A 27060-nucleotide genomic window follows, 5' to 3' on the forward strand; every position below is an offset into this window, starting at 1 on the left:
ACTGAGACTGGTGGGAACTACTGCAGTGGTTTTTGCCTCTTCTGCGCCTTGGTGTGAGGTCTATTTCTGAGTTACACTGAAATAATGTCATATAAATGCAGAGATTGAATACATCATGATGACCTCAGTCTCTTCTGCTGTCTTCCTTTAGTGAATATCATTTTGGCTTTTGATCTTTGAGGTTTGTTACCAAGCGCTGGGAATCACTTAGTAACCTGTGGCATAGATGTTCTTTAAGAATTTCCAAATAGTACTGGGACAGCTTGCCCAGGGAGGTTGTGGAGGCTCCTTCTCTGGAGATCTTCCAAACCCCCTCAGCTGCGACCCTGTGCCACGTGCTCTGGGTGTCCCTGCTGGAGCAGGGGGTTGGACTAGATGATCTCTAGAAGTCCCTTCCAACCTCAATGATCCTGTAGGCAGTTACTGCATGCATATCCACAAATACAGAGGATTAATATGGGACTAAAAGGATCTGGCAGCCTCCAGTCCTATGCTCCTAACTGGTCTGATGCAAAGTCGGGCTTTCCCACCTCCTCTCATGCCCGTAAGTCGCCTAAACACTCAGCATGAAACCTGGAGATTACACTCTGTGCAATCAGTGCTGTTGAATCCTTGCTGTTGAAAATGTGCATGCAATAAAACGAGTCCCGTGGCTTCTGCAAAGCCCTCCTGCTGACAGCAAACTTGGTGAGAGGAGCCCTGGGCTCTCAAGAATTGCAAAGCACGATGTCCTCAAATCCTTTCCCAAGTTGCTGACGCAACACCAGCATGGCTTTAATTGACATCTGGACTAAGAAGGAGTTTAGAAGGCTGCTTTGATTTTATTTTTTTAATTAAATATGACAAAACCTCATGACTGTCATCCACAGTAAGATATGGGAAGCTGAAGACCATATGCAGCAGTTTCTGATGCAGGGGAATAATGCTGCTCCTGAATGAAAAAAAAAACAAGAAAAAAATAGCACAAAAAAATGACACAAAAATCTGTTTGAGAACGTAAAACAAAAAGAGCTGGCAGTAACAGAGATGCTCATATATTTTTACTGATTAAAACACAGTTTAGTCCACCTATATTTTACTTAATATTCTGATGTTTAACATCCAGTCTTTTGGAAAAGAGTTTTCCCCAAGTACAAAAACTTTGCTAACTGCACTGCGTTCTCAGAATTAAATTTTGTCCCAAGTGCACCCATCCACAGGCTGAATGTTGCTGCAGAGCATTAACTTCCCACAGATTTAGACAATCCTGTATTATTATTTTAGAATGAACCTCTACCTAGCTCTCATATGGCTCCCTCAGAGTAAATCTGAGGAGTTTCTGTTACTCCTATGAGTCAACATCGTCCAATCATCCAGAAGTGCCTCACTGAAGCGCTTGAAACTTGGCTAGACTCTCCATATTCCCACTGTTCATCACCACAGAAAACAACGTCTGGCCCTTTTTTCAAAATAAGCCAAGAAAAACATGAAAAACTCCTCTCACTATCACCAGATGTTAATATTTAATGAACTGAAAGAAGTAGACGCTGCATACTTTCCTAGTTGAAGAAAATGAATTATAATGCATCAAAACTGTTGTTACTAATACACAAATATTGTATATTACATCATGGGCAACTCAGCACATGAAAGAAGAAGTAGATATTTTCAGCTGAGCCAGCGATATACCGAACCCTTCAGAAAGAAAGATTTTCCAACTTTACATTCTAGGCATTGTTAGCCTGGAAAAATGATGCATCTGTGCCTCTTTGGTACATCCTAGCCACTCATTACTGTCTACAAAATTTCCCTGGGAATCGATAGGCTATAAACTGTCCAATAAGTCAATTATGCAGCTCTTTGCTGCTGGATACTGATGTCACAGGAACAGAGTTTAGTAAAGTATTGACTGAAAAAAAAAATTCCTTCAGCATGATTTTTATTTTACTTGTTTCTGATTTATTTTAATGTTTTTCTTTTACTCTCATCATAGAAAAAATATCACAGGCACAAGATTAAAAATTTCACGAAGTGACAAAATTGCATGTCACCTCAGTTTAAGAATCTATGATGTCTGAGGAGTTACAACTCTGATACACAACAATAAATGTGCGTATCTCGCATAGACTAAGATAATTTCCCAAAGAGCTGTCATCTCCAAAGAACAGATTACAAACTGAGAAATGAGTTAGTTCAGATCCTTTTGTGATGAAGCCCAATGTGTGTCTATCTCTGCTTATATGTTACTGCTGTCAACCTAGGTTTATTATTATTATTAAATATTTTTGTGGGGAAAAATACAGTTTTTTTTTGATACTAGCTTGATACTAGGCTTTTTGGAAAAAAATGTGGGCAGTTTTCTGCAATAATGATGTTCCCAGATAGTATTCCCGTGCACTAATATAATTTGGGAAGAGTTTACATCATGGTAGCAAGGAACTTCCAGTCTAAAGACATGGAGAAGATCCACTTACAGAATAAATTCATGGCGATGGAAAGGTGTTGACCATGTGCTTAGCATACATGGTGTTCACTGATTCCACTTTAGAACTTTTCACATTTTTTTTGCATAAAACTCTTAACTCAGTAGCAAAAGCCTTAAGCAAAGGTGTAGCCTGTGGCTTCTTAGGGAAGGAGAGGAGCTGTGCTGAACCACCTGTGGCAGGGATGTCTGGCGGGATGCCCCTCGTCCACCCCGGCCTTCCACTCCTGAAGATCCCTTCAGGATGGATCTGCTGCAGCTTAAGGACTGTGGAAGCAGCTGCTTCCACTGCAACCGCTGGAAGCAGCAGCAAAGGTGAAGGGAAGGATATGGTCCATGCCCCAGCAGGCCCATCCTGCATGTCCTCCCCTATGGGAATCAGCTACATTCTGAGGCCCTGCATGGGAGTCCGTAACACGCTGAGGAGCTGGAGCCCTCCTGTGCATGCTCCTTGCACAGGTCCTCAATCCCACAAGGCAGCAGGTTGCAGTTATGACCTTTCTGGCTACCCCTCTTCTAGAAAAAAAAAATCTAAAAACTTGCACAGATAAAATGCATACATGCACCATCCAAATAACAGCCGGAATATTAAGCCTAATACACACAGTAAGCACATGATGTTTATGAATTGTCTGTTATTTTAAAAAATGTTTTTAAAACTCAAAAAGGATTTGAAGTCTCATATTCTGTGAAAATGAGTCAATGAACTTTATATAGGCCAGCCTTATCATTAAGCAAGTACTCTGCTCTAATAGCTTAGCTACATAAAAATATCTTCGATTTCAGTAGCATTCTCGATAAAGGTTTCAGTTTGAATGCCAGGTGCTTAATAAATACCAAGGTCATGCTCATATTTCTACAGTGAAGTATATATCCCTAAACCTGTCTTTGCGGTAAGTGGTAGCTATGTTTTAAAAAAAGATGCTCAATGAAAGCCAGAGAGAAATATGCCATCATGACATTCAGTTTCTCAAATATAATTTAACAAAATATGAAGGATAGCTTGGAACATACAGAATTGCTATGCAAAATATCTATTGAATCAGGGATGTAAATACTTGTAGCTACAACAGCTACATTCTTAGAGATGTAGCCATCTCTGAGAATAAAGCACTCCCTTCTTCCTCCGAATCTCAAGAATACCCTACATTTTAAAATTTCAAATGCCAGAAAAAAACAGATCATCTTTGCCCATCTTCACATTTTTTCCTAAAACGTGTAAATCGTGAACTTAAAAGGTCATGTGCTAAAACTATTCAAATAGCTCCTTAACTAAAATCATTGCCTAGAGACAGTATAAGATACTGTTTGTACTGAGGACATTTTATCATATGTCATCAGCTGCAGCTATCCGGCTCTGCTGGAATTCAGTTGACAAATTATATCTCCATTTTACAGTAATCATGAAATGTTGTTGAAGATCTGTGATCAAATATTTGTGATGCATAATGTAGGAGCTACACAATAGCTGCACGGCATTCCAGGAAACACTTCCAAGCAAATTATAATAAAATGCTCTACTTCTGGTTGAATTTATCTTATTTTTGGTAAAAGAGGAGGAAATCCATCTAACTGGCATAATGGAATCCAGTCTCTTCAGAGATGAGTGAACAAAATCCTTGAGAATATACTGTAACAACCCAGCATTTGCCAAGAATGGTCACAATGACCTAATGAGAGTCCTGCATTTCTGCTTAACAACAACAAAAAAAACCCAAAAAAACGAAAAACGAAGAAAGAAGCAATGATGACAGCAGATATTAATACAAAGGGGCATAAGAAATTCAGTTGTGCAAACACAATGCTTGTATTTTTATTAATAATCTAATTCAGCTCTTGCATTATTCAGTTCAGGGGAAATGAGAATTTCCTTTGAAACGAGATAATTTAGAACAGCTTTCTGTGTCAAGCATAGGATGATTTTATTACCACTTCATAAACCAGATTACAAAGGCAACAGCATCCACGTAAGTAGGGATACGACAAAGTCCAAATGTGATTGTGTATTCAGTGAGTTTGAGTAGTTCTGTATGCTAGTATATTAATTCATTGTGCAAAACTTTACCACGAAAGAGGCAAAAGCTCATTTAATTCTAATTACTAGTATTACACAGTTTCAGGCTAGTTCTAAGCTGCTCTACGTAACAATTTAGATCAATACTAGAAGAGGACAATTTTAAGGCTCCCAGTGTTTTAATCAATAAGCTGTCTCACAAACACTCTCACACACAGAGGTTACCAGAAAATGCTGCTCGAGCACACTGGTGATAATCGCACATTTCTTCAGCTATGAAAACCAGTATGAGTCATACATGCACCCATTATCCTCAGCCTTGTCTTTTTAATCATGCACTCTCCTATTGTATAGTATCACAGTTTTTTTTTTTAATCCTTTAATGTGCAGAAATATAGCCTTGTAGCGTAATCTAGTTATTAGGAAAAAAAAATCCTAAACTCCAGTGACTTCTTCTGGTTTCTATGACTTCTAACTATGCACTACAGCTATGCTATTTTTTAAGTCCCAGCGCAGGTTATAAGGAAGCTTGCACACCGTGCGGCTCATTCGCACTGCTGAACAAAGGCTTGCTTTCCTGATTTTCCTCTTTACAGTCGTATTACTCAGAGTCATATTGCCCACAAATACACATGCTCTCCAGTAACCATGCATATCAACATATCTGCATATCAACATTCTTAAAAGGTAAAACAAAATCCTACCTTTATGTAGCCCCAAGAAACTGAGAGTAAATAGTTTGCCTCAGGCATTTTTGTTTTTTTGATACTACCAATCTAAACTATTCAGTTCTTCGCTATAGGATACTGCAAATACTTTCAAGTAGAAAGATCACTTCTGTTTCCCTCTTAATTCTTTTTGCTGATCTTCAGAGTCTCAGCAATTAGGTGTACACAAGACATTCTGCAATGAAATCCAAACGAGTGCTCTTCCGACTGTATAAATGCCATTTGTAAAACTCCAGACCTTCAGAGGCTAGGCTGAACAGACAGACTGCATGAGTTGAAGAAATATCTGAAGAGCTAGGGATATGCATATTTCCTGAACACCAGGACTTAATGAATAATGTATGGCAAGATGCTCAGCTGCTGGAAAGTCTTGTTCTATCAACAGCTACCAAATAAGGACCTGAAGGGGAAGCCACAGAGTGTCAGTAATCCCTCCCATAGAGTCTAACTAGCAGCCAATAGTGTGTCACCCGAAAAGAGAAATGCAGGGGCTAGTGACAGGGTGCACAGACACTGCCGATTGGTCACCACGGATGGCCCTCCTGCAACGGGGCATTTCTTCTTTCTTATGGCAAATGCCGTTTAATAACGGCACCCCCGCCTGCAGCACTCACTCCATTCAAAAGGAATTAGCTTAACCTCTTTCGGTTTCAGTGGGATCTGCCATGTCTCTTCAACGGATGCACGACAGGGAAAATGACTATTCTGTACATTCATGTGGCTTGTCTAATGTTTTTAACTTCTCATATGCAAGGGAAATGCATGACCTTTTTACTTCTCCCTCCCCCCACCCCGAAAAGAAAAAGAAAAAAAAAAAAAAAAGAAAGAAAGAGAAACAAAACTATTGGAATTTCTGAACAATTAAGATGTACTGCTAACAATGAAAATGTTTTTGGATTTTTCTGCTACTTAGATTAAAAATTGATCTGCTCAGCCCATTAGCCCAGTCTGCTAGTCCTTCTCTACTGCTTTTTATTTTATTTTAGTAGATAAAAGCAATTATTATTAAGATGAAACGGTTCATGTGCAGAGTCTTGTAACTCCCAGTAAGTTTGAGGTTTCCATGGAGAAGCCAGAACAAAGACATAAGAATCCTCAGATTCGCACTGCATTTATTCAACTTTTGCTCTTTCTGCCTTTCCAGAGTAATATGATCAATTATAGCTATATCTCTCAGGAAAAAAAAACACACACACACACACACAGAAAAAAAGGATTAATTGAAAATGAAGCGTGTCAGTGAGCTGACTCAGAGCATTAAATAAAATATCCCACCATCTGCCTTTCAGAGACAAAAACTTAGGAGAAGGACATTATTTTGCACCACTTTATATAAGGCATATGCATTACTGCGGCAAATTTCTGAGTCTTTGTTGTATCAAAAGAAGGGAGAGTTTCCTAATACGAGAATGAGGAAGTGCCTAAGGACAAGCTGAATGAGGTGCAGTGTTCAGCCCAAGGCCACACTGCTGATTCATTGGAAGATGCTGACCAACAACAGTCATAAGGAAGCTTTAGGCTGAAGTGGTTTCAACTTCTCTGGATGATGCTACACAGCAATGTCAGCAATACTATGTGCTTGAAAAAGAACCAAACCTGGAAAAATCAATAGGGGGAAATATAAGATTAAAAAAGCTTCTTCCTTCCAAGAGAGAAATGTACAGCAATGTGACAACTGGATACAGTCGGGAAATCATCTAGCGCATATATAATGCATTTCATATGGAAATCATTGCTCTCCTTAAATTACATAAAAACAAAGAACACATGAATGAACACATCATATATACTAGAACAACCATCCTTGACCTAAATAGCAACATAGCTATAAGATAACTAATTTTTAAAACAGATCTAGGTTATTATAGATTTAGGATGACATTAAAATAGTCTAAAAAGTATTTCTGGAAAATATTTCTCCAGCTTGTTCCATCTCTGCTTTGTAATGCTAAATAAAGGCTTCACATCTGTGTTGCATTGTTTCCAGATCATCCACAAGACAGCACTGCTGCCACCTACCCAGTATCAGCTCTAAGAATTGAAAATATTGTCGTTGATTTTTCACATTAAATACGCTGCAAGATTACCTTCTACCCACCCCAAAAATCACAGCAATTTGGGAGGCAAGGGGGCAGTGGCAGGGAGCTGCAGTGTCCCCATCACACACCACCTCCTTTGCACAGGGCAAGGCACATAAGCTGGGACCAGGCAGCCTTGGGGAAGGGGAATTAGATTCTTCCCCACCCAAGAACTCCCAGATGGAGAGGCTCCATGAATATTTCCACTGCAGCACAAATGTATAAAAGAGCTGTAGCCTACCCAGGATGGAGAAAGGGGAGAAAACGATCCAAAAAAAAGAAATCTTCAGGAATGTTCTTGGGAGTAGCACCCATTCCTTAGCCTTAAGCTATTCATATCATGACTTAGAAGATCATAACAATAGTTATTTACTTTTGGCTACTTAACAAGTTAGGCACGTACGTCTGTATGACGGCTTGGCTGAAGCTGGCAGTAACTCTGGGTGTTGCAAAGCTAAGGGCTTTTCAGCACTTTTCTTGGCACTTCAAAGGCTATTTCCTAGTTATATCTTACTAAAACTGTCCTAAAAAAACCCAAAGCTTGTATTAAATAGGGAATATTTTAAAAAGCCATTATATAAATTATATTAGGTTCTTAGGATGCATAAAAAAACTTTGATCTTTTTATTCCCCATCAATGTATGAGACAAAGACATACCCATTAGAACTACTGAATTCTAGTTTATTGAATTTGTTGAAGGATGTTATCTATAAAACTATTAGCAGTTTTATTTCTTCTATTGAGATTTTATGGTTCATGGAGACTTTTCTGTTACTTCTATCTTTTTCTAAGGTGTTTACAAGTCTGTAGGAAAACTACATGCATATTTCACTGAATCAGACAAATTCTTGTAGCATATATTATCAGGACGCTATTTTTCCTCCCATGTACCAATATGTTACAAGATACTTTATATTTTAATATATCTTAGTAGCAAAATAACTACATTAATAGTAGGAAATTACACTGATTTTGGCATTTTATTCCTAATTTGTATGAGTTTTTTTTTTCTGAGTCTCCTAATCTAAATGTCATAAAACTACCAACTACTGTGACATAATTCACCAGCATGACTTCACTGATTCTGTCCCATGACTGTGGTTACATGGAAGAACATGACTGACTACTTTAAATTTATATCTGGAACATCCACATCTGCACTGATTTATGGTAATTGTTTTTGCTGATTTTCATCCTCAGTTCCCAATTTGGAAAAAGCAAACAATTGGCTTCAAAGGTAGAATTTGAATAATTCTAATTAGCAAATAATTAGAGGGGGTTGTTGTGGCGAGTAGACGTGTATAGAGCAAGTAGCTGCCACACACAAATAAAGAGACAGAGTACTCTGAGATAAGAACATTGTAAATTAGAGATTAAGAGAAATTTGGCAATCTGAAAGGAAAATCCATGTTCTCCTACAAACGTATATCTCTGAAGATAAAAGTAGTGTGTGCGTGAGTGTGTGTTGTGGGGAATACTGACATTTTTCTATGATTGTTCTCGTCAAGAAAAGCAGATGGAAATGAGAAAAGTAAAGTTTGGAATGACAATAAGCAAGTAACATAAATAAATAAATAAAAATAATAATAAAAAAAAAACAGAAAACAAGGAAGTTTGCAATAAGCACTGCTGCATAGTTAGAAAGAAATAAAACAGTGACCTTGAGGGGTAAAAAAATGATTCAATCTTAGAACCCACAGGGAATGATATACATTATTTAATCAACAAGCCTGGGTACCTTTCCTCACAAGGGTCATAAAAGAGGAGGCAGAAATCCCAGGAACAGTGATGTTCAGCAAGTTTTGAAAAAAAAAAAAAGAAAAAGAAAAAAAAAGATACATTCCAATAGAGTGCAAAAATGCTAACACTGCGCCAACCACAGTTTATAATCAGGATGGCTTGGTAACTCCAGGCCACTTCACAAAACACCAGTCCTGGGTAAAGTAATAGAAAAACTGAATTATATATTTTGTATTGTGTGGTGTATATTACTCTGCAAGTTGGATGCAGAGTAATCAATTAAGAACCTGATTACTGACTGATTTCTAACAACCATCAACAGGAAGTCTTCACCACATGGAACATTTTCAAGTCAGGTTCTATTGGACCCGATACTATGTTATAGTACTCAATTTTGTTCACTGATGATCTGGAAGTGAGTCAATACTATGAAATTTTTCAGCTAATAGAAAAATTGGGGAAAAAAATCAATTTTGAGGATAAAAAAGTCACAGCGAGCCATTTGTTTTGTTTGTTGACACCACTCATAAACTGTCATTCAAGATAGTTTACTGGACAGTTACAGACCCAGTGACAAGGAGCACACCCCACGATGGGCTATACCCTAGAAAGCAGGAACTCTGGGAGGATTTATGGGGTCAGAGGGGAAAGAAACACAACAGGACATCCCAAAGGGATACTGCCCCCCAAGAAAAAGGAAGCCTGTGTGTTTTGCAAATGGACAAATAATAGATAATTCACCAATGTAAGTGAGGATCCAATACTTTTATCCATCATTGATGCGCATGATTTATCACAAGCCCCTGCAGATGCCTGTTGAGCACACGGACTCATCCTACGGCTCGGGTCCAAGATCCAACTTCCAAAGAAAGACCCCTTTCCATATCCACTGCAGGCCCTCAAACACATGGCAAAACACTACTGACAGGCACAATGAGGAGAATTATTGCTCCTTCAGAGGCCCAGGAAAAATCCTGAGCCTTTAAGTGAGGTGTTACTGTTGCCATCTGGCTCCTGCTAGTAAGCAAAGGCTCCAGAAGGCTCAGTCAACAGGAAAGCAAGATGGCAATGAGTCAGGCTTGAGGAAAAGGATGTGAAGAAGGCTTAAGAGCCAGCTTGTTGACTCAGTTACAGTACTTTGGAACTATCCCACAGGAGACATAATTTATGATCTTAGTCTTTCCTTCCACAGGTCAGCAGATGGTAATAAGGAAACTCCAGCAGAAATGTGGTTAGCTTTGAAGGTAGAACAGTGCTTTTGAATTCTCAACTGCACTCCCCTAGACTGACTGCCAAGCTGTGCTATGAACTTCTTGGTTCTTCTCATGAAAAAGAAGCCTGAGTGTCAATCCTGAGTACAAGGATGCCAGAAAACAGCTAAATGCTTCACAGAGTTTAGTGTTCAAAAAAGTACTGTGTGTTATAAATGGGAACATATAGACTGCATCTCCTGAACCAAATGAGAATCCTGTCTGAAAATATCAGAAATCACCATTATACTGAGCTTCAAGCACCAAGAGCAGCAATAATCATATATGGCAAATTCTTTTCCTGCTGGTCACAAACATGACCATCCTCATAGAATTGGTCAAATTGGTCCAGAGTTTACACTGGGAGGAGCCCCAGCAAAAAGCCTACCTACAAAATGGAAAGTCTGCTTGGCACAGGGAGACAAGAACAGTCATTTCATCCAGAAGCAAGGGCTTAGGGATGGACTTGGCTGAGCCACCAAACAGGCAGGACCAGTCTGGAAGAAAATATAGCAGGACAGCTAGGGAAACTACGCTGAATCAGCCAGCATCACCCAACTTCTGAGTTCCACCTAAGCCTCCCTTATTGGAAGGAGAGAAGATTTATAGAGGCTAATAAAACACCTCGAGGGATGTTACAAACCCTGGGAGTTGTTCCAGGAACTGCAGCAATTGGTGCCCACCCATGAACCAGGGATGGCTGCAACTGGGACAAAAAACCCTCGGGAAGAAGCCTCAGCTTTAAGGTTCATATCTGTAGCATAATCATGTTGCTGTAAAAAAGGGCTTCTCGCAGCCTCCTGGTTTGCCAAACTTCATTCCTTAAAAAGAATGGACTAGCCTGAGCTACGGTCATTTTATTTGAAGATGTGATATATATCTCTTGTGAACCAAATAAAAGTATTTTAAGTTGCTGAACAGACTGAAATAAAGAGGAAAAAATCTTCTGGATTATTAGGAGGGGGGAATAAGTAGCAAAACGTAGCAGCTGAAATGAATAAAGGCTTCTCTATCCATTAAAAAAAAAAGGCAGGTTTTTGGTAAGATACATAATTCAGTGTTTGTATTTACTGCCCTCTAGTGATAATATAAGCATTAGCTACAAGATACTTTTGTTTGTAGCAGTACACTTTTTCCCACAGGAACTGTCAGAGTATGGACCTGTAATTCTCACTCATACTAAATCATGGTCTTAATAGATGTCTGATATTTTCCATAATCTCTCCAGAGGAATTGCAAAAGCAACAAAAAGGACATCATATTTCAACTCATATTTTGTTTACCAGCATCGTTTTTCAAGTCACAATATTGACCTATGTTTATCTTGTGGAAATTGTTCTACATAACAATAGGGTAAAGTATAAAACAGATTCTACATAAGTCTGTCAGTAAATGAAATCTGAATGTGAATAAATATTTTTCAGTTTACAATATTCTGCTACATATTTACTTTTCCCCTAACACAGCACTATCAAAACAATGCAAGTCACAGGAAAGCAACTGTTAACAAGACAATTTAGATCCCCCACAAGTGAATACACCTGCAGCTCAGAGAGCAGCTCTGAGGGGTTGACAACACCTGGCAGAAGATGGTGATGAACAGCCCATGTAGTTACCTCTATCCCTCTCTGCAACTTGCAGAATCTATTGTGCAACCACATCTGATGCGAATAAAAGTTCTGCCCTAAAATAATTTAAAAAACAGTTTCACTTAGATACCTATCATATCATAAAAGCACAGTAGGTATGTTGCTCTTATGTATATGTTTCATGAATCCACAGCATAATCATGCAAGCACATGACATATTTGTGTCCTAATGAGAAAAGTTATGAAACTACAGGGCAGTTATTCATTCCTCTGTTCTGGATACTTGCCAAACAAACATCCTAGTTTAAGGCAAGATATTTTTAATGGCATCTAAATTGTAGCAATATTAGTTGAAATGCCTACTCCACTAAGATTTCCTTCATTGTATCAACACATTTCTCAACAGGCACCAACCTGTTTTGCTTACAGGTTTTATCTATAAAAGATGTTGGCACACAAGTCAAATGTACGATTAGTTTGCACATGGCATGAGCTCAGAGAGCTTGCAGCAAACTGATTTTTTTTTTTTTTACCTTTACATGATATGTAGAAATCCCTTTCACGCATGCAAGGTATTTCAATATCACCCTTCTCTTTACACTATTTCCCAATAACAACTAACTCTGCAGGAAACAACCTTAAAAAAAATTCTCTTTCAAAGCATCCTAAGATGAAGCAACAAAATAACACAACAACAGAACTTGACCCTTTCAAAATTATAAATTTATCTAGTATATTCAATAGTGATTTGTTTGCTTGACCATTATGCTCATATTTTATAAGAACTATAATTTGTGTGGAAAAGTGACAGGAAAGTCCAATGAATTAATTATCACTAAAAGCAAAATAAACAACTCGGGTTATTAGGAGCATAAAAAATGTATTTCTGTTTGCAATTACTGCTGTAAAGGAATTGCTAGCTATTGTTAAAACAGTTATAAAAACTTGAAATGGAGAAGAAAGTAGGCATGCTTCACAACTTTGGAAAGCATGCAAGTGATAAGAAATCAAAATTAAAATTCTCTAAGCTTTTGAAATGCACCATTATTATAGGTACCAATAGAAGAATTAAGAGTACTGATAAACTGGAAGCTCTCTAGCTTCAGGCAGAAAACTGAATGAATCCTTCTGCAGTATACAAGAATGGGGAATAAAACTTTTGCCATTTAATTTAAATCCATTGTTTGTATCATAACTCCAGATAAAAGGCGCATCCTATTACAAACAATCTGTAGTATTTCATTAAGGGTATAATTAAAGTATCTCTCAAAAGATGATGTTGGCAATTTTTTTTCTTAAATTCTATTCTTTATTTCTTCACAAAAGATTACACCTCGTCTTTACCAGCAGATAGTGCTGCTAAGCTACATTTAGGAACAAATGCCTGTTGCGAACCAGTAATGCCAACTTCCCAGGCTGGGAAAGAAAATATAAAGGCCTACATCTACACATAGATTAAGTTTGGGTCTTCTCTTCCCACTCATCCTCTCCACTTCCCATAACCAAAGTTTGAAACTCACTGCATACTCAACTACACTGGTGCCTTTGCACACACCTTGAAAAGCACCCACCTCCCCAGCCCACTGTAGTCAAAGGATCACACAGTTCACTGCTAGGACTGCCCGAACATGGGCTTCCCCATGACCAAATCTCAGAATCAAACAGTTTCCATTTTGCAACCCACCAAAAGACCCACTCTTTGGCCTTTCAATCATAGCAGAAGAAGAAACCACGAACACATAAAACCTAAAAAATATGTGACGGATACATGTACTCCTTTTAGGACTCCTTTTCTTGGAAGAAAAGATCCAAGACCAGTGACACACAGAAGACGAAATTTCTTTATTGCTCTTCCCCTAATGCTTGTATTTTATGTACTGTGTGTGTGATGATATGTAAAGAAGAGTGAAATAGTTATAATACTTCCTAAAATAAATAAATAAAAAAACCCCACAAGTGACGCATGGGACAAAAGAGAGATAAGACTTCCATCTAAAATCCCCTTCCAGGATAGCACAGTAAATCATTTTAGCCACATCTTTTTGTTCTGTGTATCTCAGAGACTGTCCTGGGAAAAGTGATTGCCAGGATGGCTGCCCCTGATGATCTGGGCTGGACTGAATGGGAGGGAGACCCTAGGGAGGGCCTGGAAGGGCTGGTGAGGCCATGAGGTCTGGACCACTAAACCACCAGCGTTTCTGGTCTTTCTCCTCAGTTCTTTCAGTTATGCGGATCCATGCATAAGGATGGATCCTTATGAAGACCCTTCTGGTCTTCTCAGTGCCGCTGTTGTGTTCACCCTTCCTTTCAAGCTGCAGAAAGAAGCAACCCGATGTCCCCCCTCCTCCAGGGGTGCACCAGCGCACGGCTGGGTGGAAGTTTCAGCCTCAGATACAACTGCATCATTTGGCTAATACTGTACTTTTTAAATCGAGTAGCTATCTTTTTTAATGCCTTGAAGTAGGCCATTATACAAACAGTGTACCAAAACCACTCCCACATTCTTAAAGGCAATGCCAGTGAAGGACACTTTTCAGCATAACTGATAGATAAAACTGGCAAATCTTGTCTTGAGCCCAGTTCTTGGTGCTGCTCCTACGCTCTTAATTCATAAGGTCCTGTACTTTGCAGACTCTTTAAGGTTTACCAAAAAAAAAAAAAAACCCACAAAGAACAAAAAATAATCTGACTTGAAAGATTAGTGTAGTCTACTATATGCATATGCATTAAATGGCTACTCCTATTTTCATGGCATCTGTAAGAAGACTTGCAATCCAAAAATAATCAAGTCAATGAAAGTATCAAGTCAATGAAAGTAAACATTTTAGAAGTACTGCAAAGATATAAAACTTCCATAGCGCACATAAAACCATGAAATACCAATGTTAAAGGAATGCTGTTGTTAATAAAAAAATACAGCACCACGGAGTTATACTTGCTCTTAGCTCCAGCCACCCACCCATGCCCTGCAGCACAAGATTTCCTAGAACTTGCACAGATTATCCTAGCTACAGGAACTGCAGATGCTTCTTGAACGTCTTATTTGCATGGGTAAGATTTACAAGCTGTAATGCCTCATAAGAATATTCTTATTATAGGATAAGAATAATTTCACTTTTAGTAAAGTTTAAACCTTTCTCAAGACAACCTGTCCTAAATCCATAAGTATTTGTGCTTCAGAAGTTGTAAAGGTGGCAGGATGTACAGCTTCTCCTAATAAAGGAACACTCCTCTGAAAATATGTATTTTGTCATTTAAGTACCTTAAAGTGAAAAAGATTTTTTTTCCTCTAAAATATCAGTTCCCTTCTTACTGAATAGACAAGTTCAATGTCAAACTCATCTGACATGTTTCTCTCCTTCTTCTTGTTGTTATCTAGTTAACACTTGCTTAGTTAACACTGGCAGACATGTTGTCAGACATTAAAAATTTACAGAAGTAAAATATTCCAGCTTGCTGCTAGTAGCAAACACAAATACTGTTCATGTTCTGAGACAAATATTCAGTTTCATCCTTTTTGTAACAAAGGAGTAACAAATTTATCTTCTCCCAGAGAAGACATCCTAATGGAACACAACCCTAGGGCTCATGGAGAACTGGAGCAGCCCAGGTATGCCTAGATGGACACTGTAAGATACATTAGAAATATTAAAAGTTCCTGGGTTCTTGTAATAGATCTTTTTGGTCATTCCAGAAACATTCACAATTATTCACAAACAACCTACAAATATCCAGAAAGGACAACTTTTGCGGTTTTGTCCTTCATCTGAATAACTTATACATACACACAAGCATATGCTGCAGGTAAAGATCTACCCTGCAAATATCCACCCAAAGACAGTAGCCAGAAAGGCTTGCACCCACAGTGCACGTTTTTTACAGAGAGGTATGTCTAGTAAGCATGCAAAGAAGAGGGATTACTGACTCACAGAGCTGGGATGGCACAGTCACCTTAAAACAGATACCAGCAAAACCCAAGCTTTTACAGGCCTTGCCTTTTTTACTCAGAAGACTAGTTTGACAAAAACACAAAAAGGAACATATAGCTTTGCTGGTACGACTACATTCATCTTACTTCTGCAACCTGACATTTTAATGAAATGTTTCTACTGTAGGCCCAGTCAAGCATGTGTTATAACAGTTCATCAGAAATCTCAGAGGGATAACCATTTCAGGCTACCAGACGTAAGTCTCTTCACCACCTTTTTCAAAGTTAGAAACATAAATGTCAGGCATATGTATTAATATTTAACATACATATTAAGAAGCAAAAATCTAAACCACAAACATGACATATTTTCCACTTTTAATATGTGAAAACCAAGTATGAAACGAACTTTTCTGCCATCCACATAATTGCCATCACTTAGGTTAAAGAAACTGACAGCAAGTCAAGGACCACAAGACTGAAAAATCAATGACAGCACAGACAAAAGCAGAACATTGCAGGTGGCAACGTAACGCTACTAAGACAAATTCAGTACGGGCTTTTCGTATATACATGCCTCATCAAGCTCCTATAAATCATCCAAAATAGACATGAAGACTGAAGGCGCATTCTACATCCTTTCACATAGTTTTGTTAGCTCAGGCTCCAGTTCTTACTAAACCGTAAATTTCATTCTGCTAACTATAGGGCATTTGATAGTGTCATTCTTCTTTCAGGGAAAAAAAAAACAGTGAGTTATCAATCAACAAATTTTCATCCCACCATGTGCTTCTGACCATTCATTTGAGACTACATGCTGTAAATCAAAGCAGATCTACAAAAAAATACGAGTATCTATTTGTCCAGACCACAGCAAATATTCCATCTCATCTACAACGTTCTTGTCTCACGCATACATGGAAACAGGTAAAAATATAGCACTTATTTTTCTCCAAGCGAGCGCTTCATCCAAATGCTCTTAGCAAAAAATTATGAAAACAAGAAAAAAAAAATGCTGTTGGTTTCCAGTTCTGCAGGCAGGTGTACTGCAAGGTTGGTTTTACTGGTATACATGAAAGAGACATGAAGACAAGATACAAAATCAGGCCAAAGGCAGCTCTATAATTTCCCAAATTGCTTACTTATTATCCATATTATTTAAACCACTCCTAACAAAAGCCTCAACATTTGCATGAGTAAGTTCATGGCATTTTTCATTGAATTATTTCCTTGCTCCCTTTTCTACTGATATATTAATACATTGTCTCTTATCTTGCACTTGGATCCTAAGCACGTTTTTGGCCCTGGACTTCTTGTTTTTGTTTACAGAGCGCAGTGAAACTCTACTCTGTAATGAGCATCAGGAACAATCATTCTTACCTGTCACTGGATACACCATTTATCAGCCAGGGATGTTTGCATACTTGGCCTACGTTCTGCAGGGTTCAGATTAGGCCACGCTAGGGAGGTGTTAATGTGAGGCTGGTAAGGAGGTGACGCATCCGTGTCTGACGGAGAACACGCGGCTCCTCCGTCCCATGCAAAGTCAGACGGGTTAGTTTGGTTTCGGCAACCCCGCTTAACCTTGCATTGGAGCAAAGCAGAACGGTCTGACTGTCACAGCTGAGTCTCAGCCGAGCAGCAACTAACAGCCAAGAAACGGTTTAAGAAGTAGCTTGTTATGAGCTTCCATCTCTAGCTACTGAAGTTTCTGCATCGCCCATCAATCACAATGTACAAAACTAACAGCGTATAAAAGATCACGGCGTCTCAGGAGAGCACGTTCTTGGATACCGTGCTCATAGGAAGCATCAGGAACGATGACTGAGGGCCCGGAGATGTAACTGGATGTCTGGTTCCTGCATAGACATAGACCTAACACCAGTAATTCATCCTGTGAATATTTTGGCCCATCCTAGCTCATATAGATTATTGAAAGAAAGTTTATTTCCAGTTAACTTGGAATGGCACATGCACCTTCCAGACTAGAGCTGGTTCTCACCACACTGGCTCAGAACCTCCAGACACAGCTGCACTCGAAGACCCTAACAACAGCAGCTCAAAACCACAATTTATGACAAAGACTTAACACAAAAAAACCCACCAAGATTACCTCTTAAAGTCACACAATATGCAGGATAAAAAAACCTATGATTTTTTAATTAATTTTGTAGAGCTGGAACTTAAGTCAAATCTACTTTTGTTTTTTTTTTAAAAAAAGTAATCATCCATCTTTGCTTAACAGGAATAAAGCATTATTCAAATGTAGAAATAATTTTTATTCTAATTTTTATATAATAAAAAATAGTATGATATATATAAGTAGATTTAAAGGGTGTACACACCACATCAATATATATAACTCTCACGAATATGGGTTTCTCATGAACTATCTGGATCTGATATGACAGAATGCCCATAAATCAACATTTACATAGACATAATTTTAGAGCTAAATCAATATTGCCTTTAGAAATGCTGATATGTTAAAATGCTTAAATTCAGCAATTCTAGAAGCTACTGCAGTGCCGTAGGATAATTACCTTTGGTAAATGCTGCCTTTATTCATGGTCTATAACAAGTGAATATTTTATATACAAGAGTTAAATCTATGTGGCAATTAATTAATTATTATGCTTTAGCATTGATAATTTAGGTCAGTTATGAACTTCAAAAGCATAGCCAAGAAACCTATTTTAATTTGAAACTCTCAGACCTCTGATTTAATCAATAACAACCGATCATTACTTACTTTTTTTCTGAACACTGACTGAAACAAATCCTGACATGCAAAATGAGAAATGTAAAGATAGAATAAAAATAATTAAAGTAATATAAAAGCAAGTTACACTAATAAAAGCACATGATCACATGTACATGATTGGGATATATTCTTTGATGAACTTCTAACAGGGATACAAAATACACGGACATTACTCAAGTAAAGGACTTTATACTGAACTCATCATTTCTGGATTTATCTTTTTAAGAAATAAAATAGTTTTCATATTTCAATCTGCTTAAAAATATATTATTTAAATTCCACAAAAATCACTGAAGATAGTTTTAAGAATATCTTAAAACCAAGCAAAATCAATATAGTCTAAATAGATCTAACAGCTTCTTCACACTTGAAAAAAAAAACTGAGAAAATTTAACTGATTTTTGCCCATTTGCACTTTCACATTTAATGTTCAGAGTAGCTGGAAAAGCCCTGAGCAACTCTGAGAAACTAGAGATTCCTTTGCAGACTCAGAAGGACAGCACTGGTTTACATGGCGAGTTCACATCAACGAGAGTATTATTGCCATTAAAAGGACAAAAACATTTTAAAAAAAGGTTTTTTGATGCAGTAAATGACACCTTCCCTTCACTTCGCAAATCTCCTGCTTAACAGTTTATTATCCCAACTCTTAGATAATCTAAGTGATAAAGGCACTAAAGAAAAATGGCTATGGGCCCAGTCCAAGGCCTAATAAAAAATCAATTTAAAGGTTTTTATTAGCTTCAACACACACTACATCAATCCAAACAAACTGTGTTCGTACACGCCAGGAAATGGAAGTCGACACTCTAGTGCTATCTTGTAATGCCGAATACCGCACTTTCGGCCAAGTTGCAAACCAGAACACAGAACTGAAAGTGCAGAGCGGGCAGCCTTCATCTGCGTACCCCTGTAGAGCTGATTACGGAGCCTATTCCTTGTCAAAGGCAAAATCCATTAAAAAAAAAAAAAAAAAAAAAGCCAAGGAAGTGATACTTGATAATTTCAGTGGACATTAGAGTCACACTCACTTCATGGGGATTGATATGTCAGTTACACTAACAACTGCTTAATATAATACTACACAGAAGAAAAAGCTTATTCGTAGCTTTTAAAAACCAAACCTGGTGCTGAATTTTATGATTGTCTTCTCAGCATGCATTGGTTAATGCAAACAAACACCTAAAACATTGTACATTCTGTGAACACAGCATGTACTTTTGCTGACTAGGAACAAGCATTCACCTTGCCTACCATAAAACTTACTCTTCAAACAATTATCTCATAGTAAAGTAAGCGTAACAATACATAACCCCTAGTTTTTATTTATAAAGCCTTTCCAAATGAAAATCAGTGTAAAGCAAAGGCTAGCTGTCTGAGTTTGCAGACAGGCTCCTTGAAGCCCTCTGGCATTCGTTAAGGTGCAAGTCAAAATGGATCTCATCACTTTCGATGCTGCCCCCACCAAAGCTGTGAAAAAGGCGCTCCGCAGATAAGATCAGGTCACTGCAACTCTGCTGTTGTTTAGCAGAGCCACAGGCATCAGCAGGGTAAAAGCCCAGCCCTGTACCAGAAGCAGGGTGAAAAGCAAGACTGGAGAGGAGAGAGATTTGTGTAGAGCTTGTGCTTTCACAACAGCCCCTAGACTGTGGCAGGAAGCAAAAAAGAAGAGCACAAACCAGATGACTCTCCTTCAAGCAGCAGTCATACTTAGACATTTACTATGGAAATGACAGTATAAGCAAGATCTGAGATTAACACCTATCCTTCTTATCCTCCACATTGAAGTCTGCCAGGAAGTTTTACTCTTCTATGACCAAGAAATTTTTAAAGCTCTAATACTAATTGGAAAGGAAAAATGAAAATCCCATCAATACTGTACATCAGTATGTTGTTACTTATATCCATCTATAAAATCTGAAACAGGCATCAACTCAAAATTATATACCTGGATTAAAAAAAATTACAAAAAAATACAAAAAAAAAATTACAAAAAAGTTACAAAATTATTTTTCTACAGTCCCACTTTACACCAACTACATGGTTTTAGTTGTTAAGTGTCTTAGCATTTCTCTAACCAATCTATGTTTCACAAGGCTAACACTGGAAACCAGGAAGATCAGATGTACAGCTGTACATCATAACTGGCAAGGAAGACACATTATTTAAGGGTTTAATGCCCAAGTGCTAAGTTTCACTTCTGAAGAATTTTCTTATGCACTTTATTTTCTTGTATTTAGAATTCAGTGGTTCAGTTTGAAAATGAAGCTCTGTAAGCAGGGGATACTAAAAGCTCTCCTAGAAATTCCAAGCATATGTCACGCACCAGGCATTTACCAACTGCAACATCTTCACAAGGAAGTCCCTCCTAAAGTAACACCTCTGAAATACTCCCAGTAACACTCAGAAAGAGCCACAGTTGGAAAACATATCTATTCGTTTTACTGACGCTCAAAAAAAAAAAAAAAGCAACTAATAATCAAATTATGAAATGTAATATTAAGTGGGTCCAATATTAAGGCATGTAAAGCTTTGGACATACCGTACAAAAAAAAAGTCCTTTTAACCACAGTGTTCACTGACAGCATATATTGAACCTGGGTGAGCTAAAGCTAAGAAGCAAGACTCTTGGGGAACCACATGCAAAGAAAGCTGCCTGTTTTCCCTCCTTGTAAGAAGTTGCTATGAAAATTTGAAGAGGAATGTCTTATAATTCATGTAATCATCAATCATCTGCAAAGCCAGCACTGGCAAAGCTTGCAAAGGGTTTGTACACTCCTAAATCACTTAGAAAAGTCCACTGGAAGGCAATTTTTTTTTAAATCTGCTTCTGAAAAAGTATTGTTTTTGATTACTTAATATTTGTCATTACCTATGAAAGCCCTAATAAGTTTTGACAAATTTTAAGCACAGAGAATGCATTATCTATTCTGAAGAATCTATGTGTTTTGAACATACTGAAATTTATGCTGAACAGCCCAAAGCTTTTGTGTTTAAGAAACAGGTTAAGGCACCTGTTTACAAATTGTAAATCTATTAAAAATGTCATTTATAAAATGTAAACTGATGCCTTGACCTGAAGCATCACATCCACTGATACAAAGAGAAAAAGTAAATAAGAATGTGTGACACTTCATTTTCACTGAAAGAGTTGAAGTAACTCTTTCAGTGCAACGTGGTACAGTGTTGCTTTCCTTATGAAATTAAGGCTGTATAGTCAACCTAGGCTAAAACAAGATCTGATAGTCTGGTTTGAATACGTTAACCCTTACCTGAACAGGTCTTTTCAATCATGGCAACTAATTCACTTAAATCATATGCCCATCAAACCACACCCCTGGGCTTATGTATTTGGAAAAATATTGATACACCAAAATAATTACAGGGCTGGAGGTAACAGCATAAAGCTCCTGTAAGGTCATTTTCAGAATAAAATGAATTCTGCTTTTGCTTTGATTTACATGACTTTGAAAAATGCGCTTCTAGACACCTTCAAGACAAAACTTAGCAAGAAAGGCAATGTCAGTAGAGAAAACATAGTGCTTATGGATGCAGGCAGGCAAAAGCTACCATTAGCACATAATAAATTAAAGAGGGAGAATGATGGAGGAGTCTGGAAACCAGCCTAGGCTAGTACTTATTAATGCAACTGGTGCCTCATTAACATTTTGCAAAAGGCTAGTGTTGATTAGAGTGGATTGCATTCTGATGCTCTGAAACATGCTAATGAGTGATCTTTCTGGTTGAAAAAAACAGCTTATTTATGAACGTGTAGGCAGCAAGAAGCACAACCAAGTCCTGATTGCAAACCATGGCACACGGGCACTCCAGCTGGACAGTATCAATGTGTCACATGAAAGAGGCAGCCAGAAGCAATGAAGTCAGTTTCAGTCGGTCAGTGGATCACCACAAACACATTTAAACCACTCTGCTTCATTTCCCCAACCCATAAAGCTGAAAATCTTCTCATCTCTAAGATGTGCAGCATGAATGTCGGGGAGTATTGCTGTGCCATATTATCTGCATTATTTTTTTAAACATATTGAATTGCTCAAGTAGATGAAAAAAGGACCTTAATGACCTGCATTGTTTCATGTCAAAACTATTTCAGATACTGTTATGTACTTTACATTCTGGCCTGTTTAAAATATATTCATAAATTACTTACATATATTCATTCCGTACAAATTTGAAACTATGCTAGACCAGGGAAAATGCAAAACTACCTTTGTATATTAAGTGTAATTCACCTATTTCTTATGTATAATAAAAGATCTAAACTAATTAAACTCAATCGGAAGGTCTTTCTCTAGTTTAACTTTCCTTTGTCTCTCACTCTCCCTCCCCAAATAAATCCAATAATAAAAATGCATTAAAAAAACAGCGCTTTCTCCCGCAGTTGCAAACTGATGGTTCAGTTAAACACTCTCTTGCTGAAGAATCTGGTAGAAGTGGTCAGCTAGCTCAATTCCATTAGCTGGTCATACATTAGTGGCTTACAACTTAATTAATAGCTGCAGTAAGCTTTTTACATTTTATTTGCAGATAATCTTCCAAACAGGCCCTCCACACCAGTTTGATTTGCTGCTGCTGTTCTGCTTGTGATTCCCTGCAGACACAATTCCTGCTGCCGCTACATTTAAGCGCCGGGAGCGGGCAGGCCAGGCTGGCAAGGACAGGAGGTGCTCGGAGGAGCAACGCAGCTCAGCGGGAGCCAGGCGGCTGCCCAGCCCCAAGGCAGGATGAGGGGCATTAATTCTCTAAGTCTCTTAACAGAAAGTTTTGGCAAATGGTGACAAACCAACACTCAAACTAGTATAATGGAGACTGCACATCAGCTTCTTCAAGCAGTTTCTTTAGGACACAGTGGCTGAGCTGCTATTTCGGTGAACACCATATTCATTGCATGAAAAGTTTACTCAAGAGAAAAATCTGCCTTTTATTGGAAACACAAAACTGAAAAAAGAGAATGGCCACTTCTTGTCTCTGAAATACTTCAAGTCTTACAGTCTAACCATGATTACGTCAGCACACTACTCAGAATATAACTCGGGAGTTCTTGGCTCTAAATACTGTCACAACAAGCCACAAGGAGCTAGATACTTATCATGCCTTTCAGTAGCCCTAAACTCCATTTCATAAATGCTATAACAAGGGTACGTTGATGTTTATATTTTAACTTTAAATAAAACAATATCCTTCATAATTTCCAAATCCTCTGTCGTGGTGGTTGAAAGTAAAGCCATTTTCCCCACATCACATCCTAGCTGCTTATTCCATAACATTTTGTCTATATTATTCGGTGCCATTACACTAAAAGGAAAGAATTTTTTCATACTGTGGCATTTCCTATAATGAAAGAGGCTACAAAAAGGGGTGCTTGTGTGCTGGTATGGACCATTTGCTTATATTTATGGAAAAAATGATCGAACGGTTAGTGACTAGGAAGTTATGTGATGCTAGAAGTTGAAAAGCTGAAAAAATCACAGCAACCATACAGATTTATCATTTCTCTTAAACAGCTCTTCTATTCAGGTCATTTTAAGAAGAAGGGAACATCAAAAGCAGAAATTAGTTCTACTTTAAATTTAAAGTAGTGACTCAGTCAGTGAAATTAAGGGATACTGACTTGGTTTGGAGCCCTGGAATAGGCTCCTTTCAGCTGACATGAAATAGGGGATAGTCTGCATGATATAATTCCACTTGAGAAGACCCCTGAGAAACAAGTAAGGGGTTAATCCCAGGTTAAGAGGGATTTCCAGGTCATAAACGCTGGTCCTTGAGGGCTGGGGAGAGATGCTTGCTGTCATGGATGGGCGCCCAGAACAGAGGCTGCTCAAGCTCAGGCCTTCAGCCTCTCCCCCTCACTTGTTCTTCTCAGCAACAGACCTACAGCTCTATTGCTCCAACAAAGGCCCCTCTTACTCCCTCCTTAGGGGAACAGCTAACTTGTGATTTTTCTCATTGAACACCAGATTGGCAGCTGCTGTGGAAGTAGCGCACATTGTCATAGATGATCCTTCCCTTCTACCAAACTAGTGCCACATTTTGGACAGGACAGAAGTGTTCACAAATGATAAGGCAGAGCTCTCTGCATGAGAGGAAGCTTCGCCCATAATCTTCCCGCAGCAAGATTGTGTGCAATACGACCAGCGAAGCGCCATCTCCTCGTCAAACCTCACTCAGCACTGCGGTTACCCGAGGGCAAGTTTGCTGTTCTCCACAAGCACAAACAGTCGCACGAGGGAGCAAGTCAGGTTGTGCACAAGGAAGGGCACTCCAGCCCAGAGGCCTCAAAATTCCTCTGGGATGGCTCCATGGCACAACGAGGGTGGAGCGAACCTGGGAAGGAAGCTTTTCTCTTCCCTCCACAGTCCTCTCACCCTTTTCTCTTGTTATAGAATAAAACAAATCTGGGGTCCTGCATAAATACACAATCATTTAAGTTCCCCCATTCACCACTCTAATATGCTCAGGTCTCTTTACTCCATCACCATACAAATCCAAATCCTTAATGGACAAAATATTCCCTGATGCTGCACTCAAACTTTTGCTTGAGAACAGCTGCCTCTTGCCTAATTGCACCCTGGTCAGAAGCAGCGCTCTAAAGAGCTAACCAAATGCTTAGATTTTCCTAGAAAGACCCGGGAACATCAAGAGCCAATTAAACTATCATGTCAGCTGGCTAAGTGTGATGGTACTGCTAGACATTACATAAGGACACCGTCACGCAATAAACACCATGGATTTCTGCTCTGGCTATCTGCACTCTTCATATCTGAGAAGCAAAGCAGAGGACCTGTCTGCTTTGCAGCACTTTACTCATGCTAACAACAAATTCCTTTTCCACTGTTTTGTTTTCAGCACATATTTTTCATGTGCAATAGCTGACGCCCAAGAGAATGACTGATGTTCAAATCCTCTTAAGTGGATATGACAACATTATCCGTCCCTGTAATTGGAAGCAGGTCACTCTAATCTGTGACTATGATAGAGGGGATTGTATTTTTCTCTGCCTGAGCTTTCACGTTTGTAAAAAGTATTACGAAAAAAAATGTTCCTACACATAAAATGCAAATTCTGAGAAGAAGCTTCTACCTGTGTGATAAATTGTATGAAAAAGTTGGCAGAAACAACTAAAAAAGATGGCACTAAAAACTTGTCTGTTAATAAAAGCTGACTTCCCAACCATGATTGAGTGAGTGATATTAGCCATTTTCATTAGCTTTAGATTAATTCTATCTAAGCACTTACAGAGTTACTGACCACAATACCACTGAAGTTTCTTCCACAGACTAAAATAAAGAGAAAAGATGACTGGACCAAGCCCAGAGCCAGAGCCTGTCCCCAGTTCTGCACCCCAAGACGTAAGGAATGACAGGACGGCCCCAAAACAAGGTCCTTTCCCGGCAGGAGCTGGTGCCCGTGGTGCCGAGGAACGCATGCAAGCGCTCTGGCTGCGCAGCCGGGCTCACCCATGCCGTGAGCAGACACAGCAGTGCTAAAACAAAACTGTTCAAAGCATCTCTGGGGATTTATACGTAGTCCCTTATTAAAAACATCTAGCTTTTAAGCGAAGTAATTACTTAAGCTTTTTATTTTATTTTTTTTCCATGAACATTATGTTATTCAGTTCTCTCTGTTGGCTCTGTTGGCTGTGTGAAATGTAACACAGGCACTGTAGAGGAAGAGAGGAAAAATACTTTTTAGTAACAGGAAAATATGATTATACAACAGCTCACACTGGCAGGGTAGCAGGGTGCTTCAGGAGACAACATAAAAAATTAAACCAACTGAGCAGATTTCAAGTTTTTTTTTTTTTTCTTCCACTGTCCTAGTAATTTACAATAAATGTTTACAGCTAGGAAAAGATATCTTTTTAAAATAAAATCTTATTAATTGCCAGCGCAAAGCTCCCTGGTTTCTTTAACAGATAGTGAGATTATTGTCTGGAAGTAAGTCATGGGTGACAAGTACAGGACCATAAACATGAACCATGATCACATTGACATTTGTACTGATTGTTACCCTACTGACTAATTCTCCAAGACCATGCTACTCAAATAAAAGTGATGTTCTGGGTATCTTCATATCATTCAAAACATAGACTTTTTTTTCCATTAATAACTAGCACTAAAAACTGTCTGTAAATAGACTTCAGCTTTTATCTCCAATCACTTCCAAATACTGGTATACAAGGTACACAACTAAAGAAATAGTCATTATGGAAAAAAAAGAAGTAGCTTCATAGTTAGCATGGTCGAACTGAATTAAACTTAAATCTTATGGTCAACACCTAGAAAGCTTCCTCTAGCAAAGAGACATTCACAGAAGTTTTCAGTATAAAAGAAATTTCCATTATGACCCTAACATCAAATCTCAATGAGTTTTTTCCATGCTGCAGTTTATTGCCTGTTATCAGCAAATCCTGCAAAAAAGTTAACTGCAGTAAACCTAAAACAGATGCAACATGAATTGAAACTTTTCCATGTCTAAATTCAGGTACC

The 27060-nt window shown here is 38.4% G+C and overlaps 1 protein-coding gene across 5 annotated transcripts in view; it reads right to left on the bottom strand.

Annotated features, from left to right (window-relative positions):
• LOC104574775 (3',5'-cyclic-AMP phosphodiesterase 4D) overlaps positions 1–27060 on the bottom strand; it is a 345941-nt gene that overhangs the window by 13520 nt on the left and 305361 nt on the right. Inside the window, exon 1 of one of the 5 annotated variants that reach the window (XM_088523266.1) lies at positions 5180–5613. The exons of the other annotated variants lie outside the window; for them this stretch is intronic. Within the exon in view, the coding sequence (XP_088379392.1) occupies positions 5180–5227 (48 nt within the window). The 5' untranslated portion in view covers positions 5228–5613. Of the gene's footprint in view, positions 1–5179; positions 5614–27060 lie in introns of those variants that run through there. 5 annotated transcript variants of the gene reach the window in all.

The sequence above is a fragment of the Tinamus guttatus genome, unplaced genomic scaffold (assembly GCF_059628265.1).
Source record: "Tinamus guttatus ecotype Peru unplaced genomic scaffold, ASM5962826v1 Tinamus_guttatus_pri_ptg000173l, whole genome shotgun sequence".
Lineage (NCBI taxonomy): Eukaryota > Metazoa > Chordata > Aves > Tinamiformes > Tinamidae > Tinamus > Tinamus guttatus.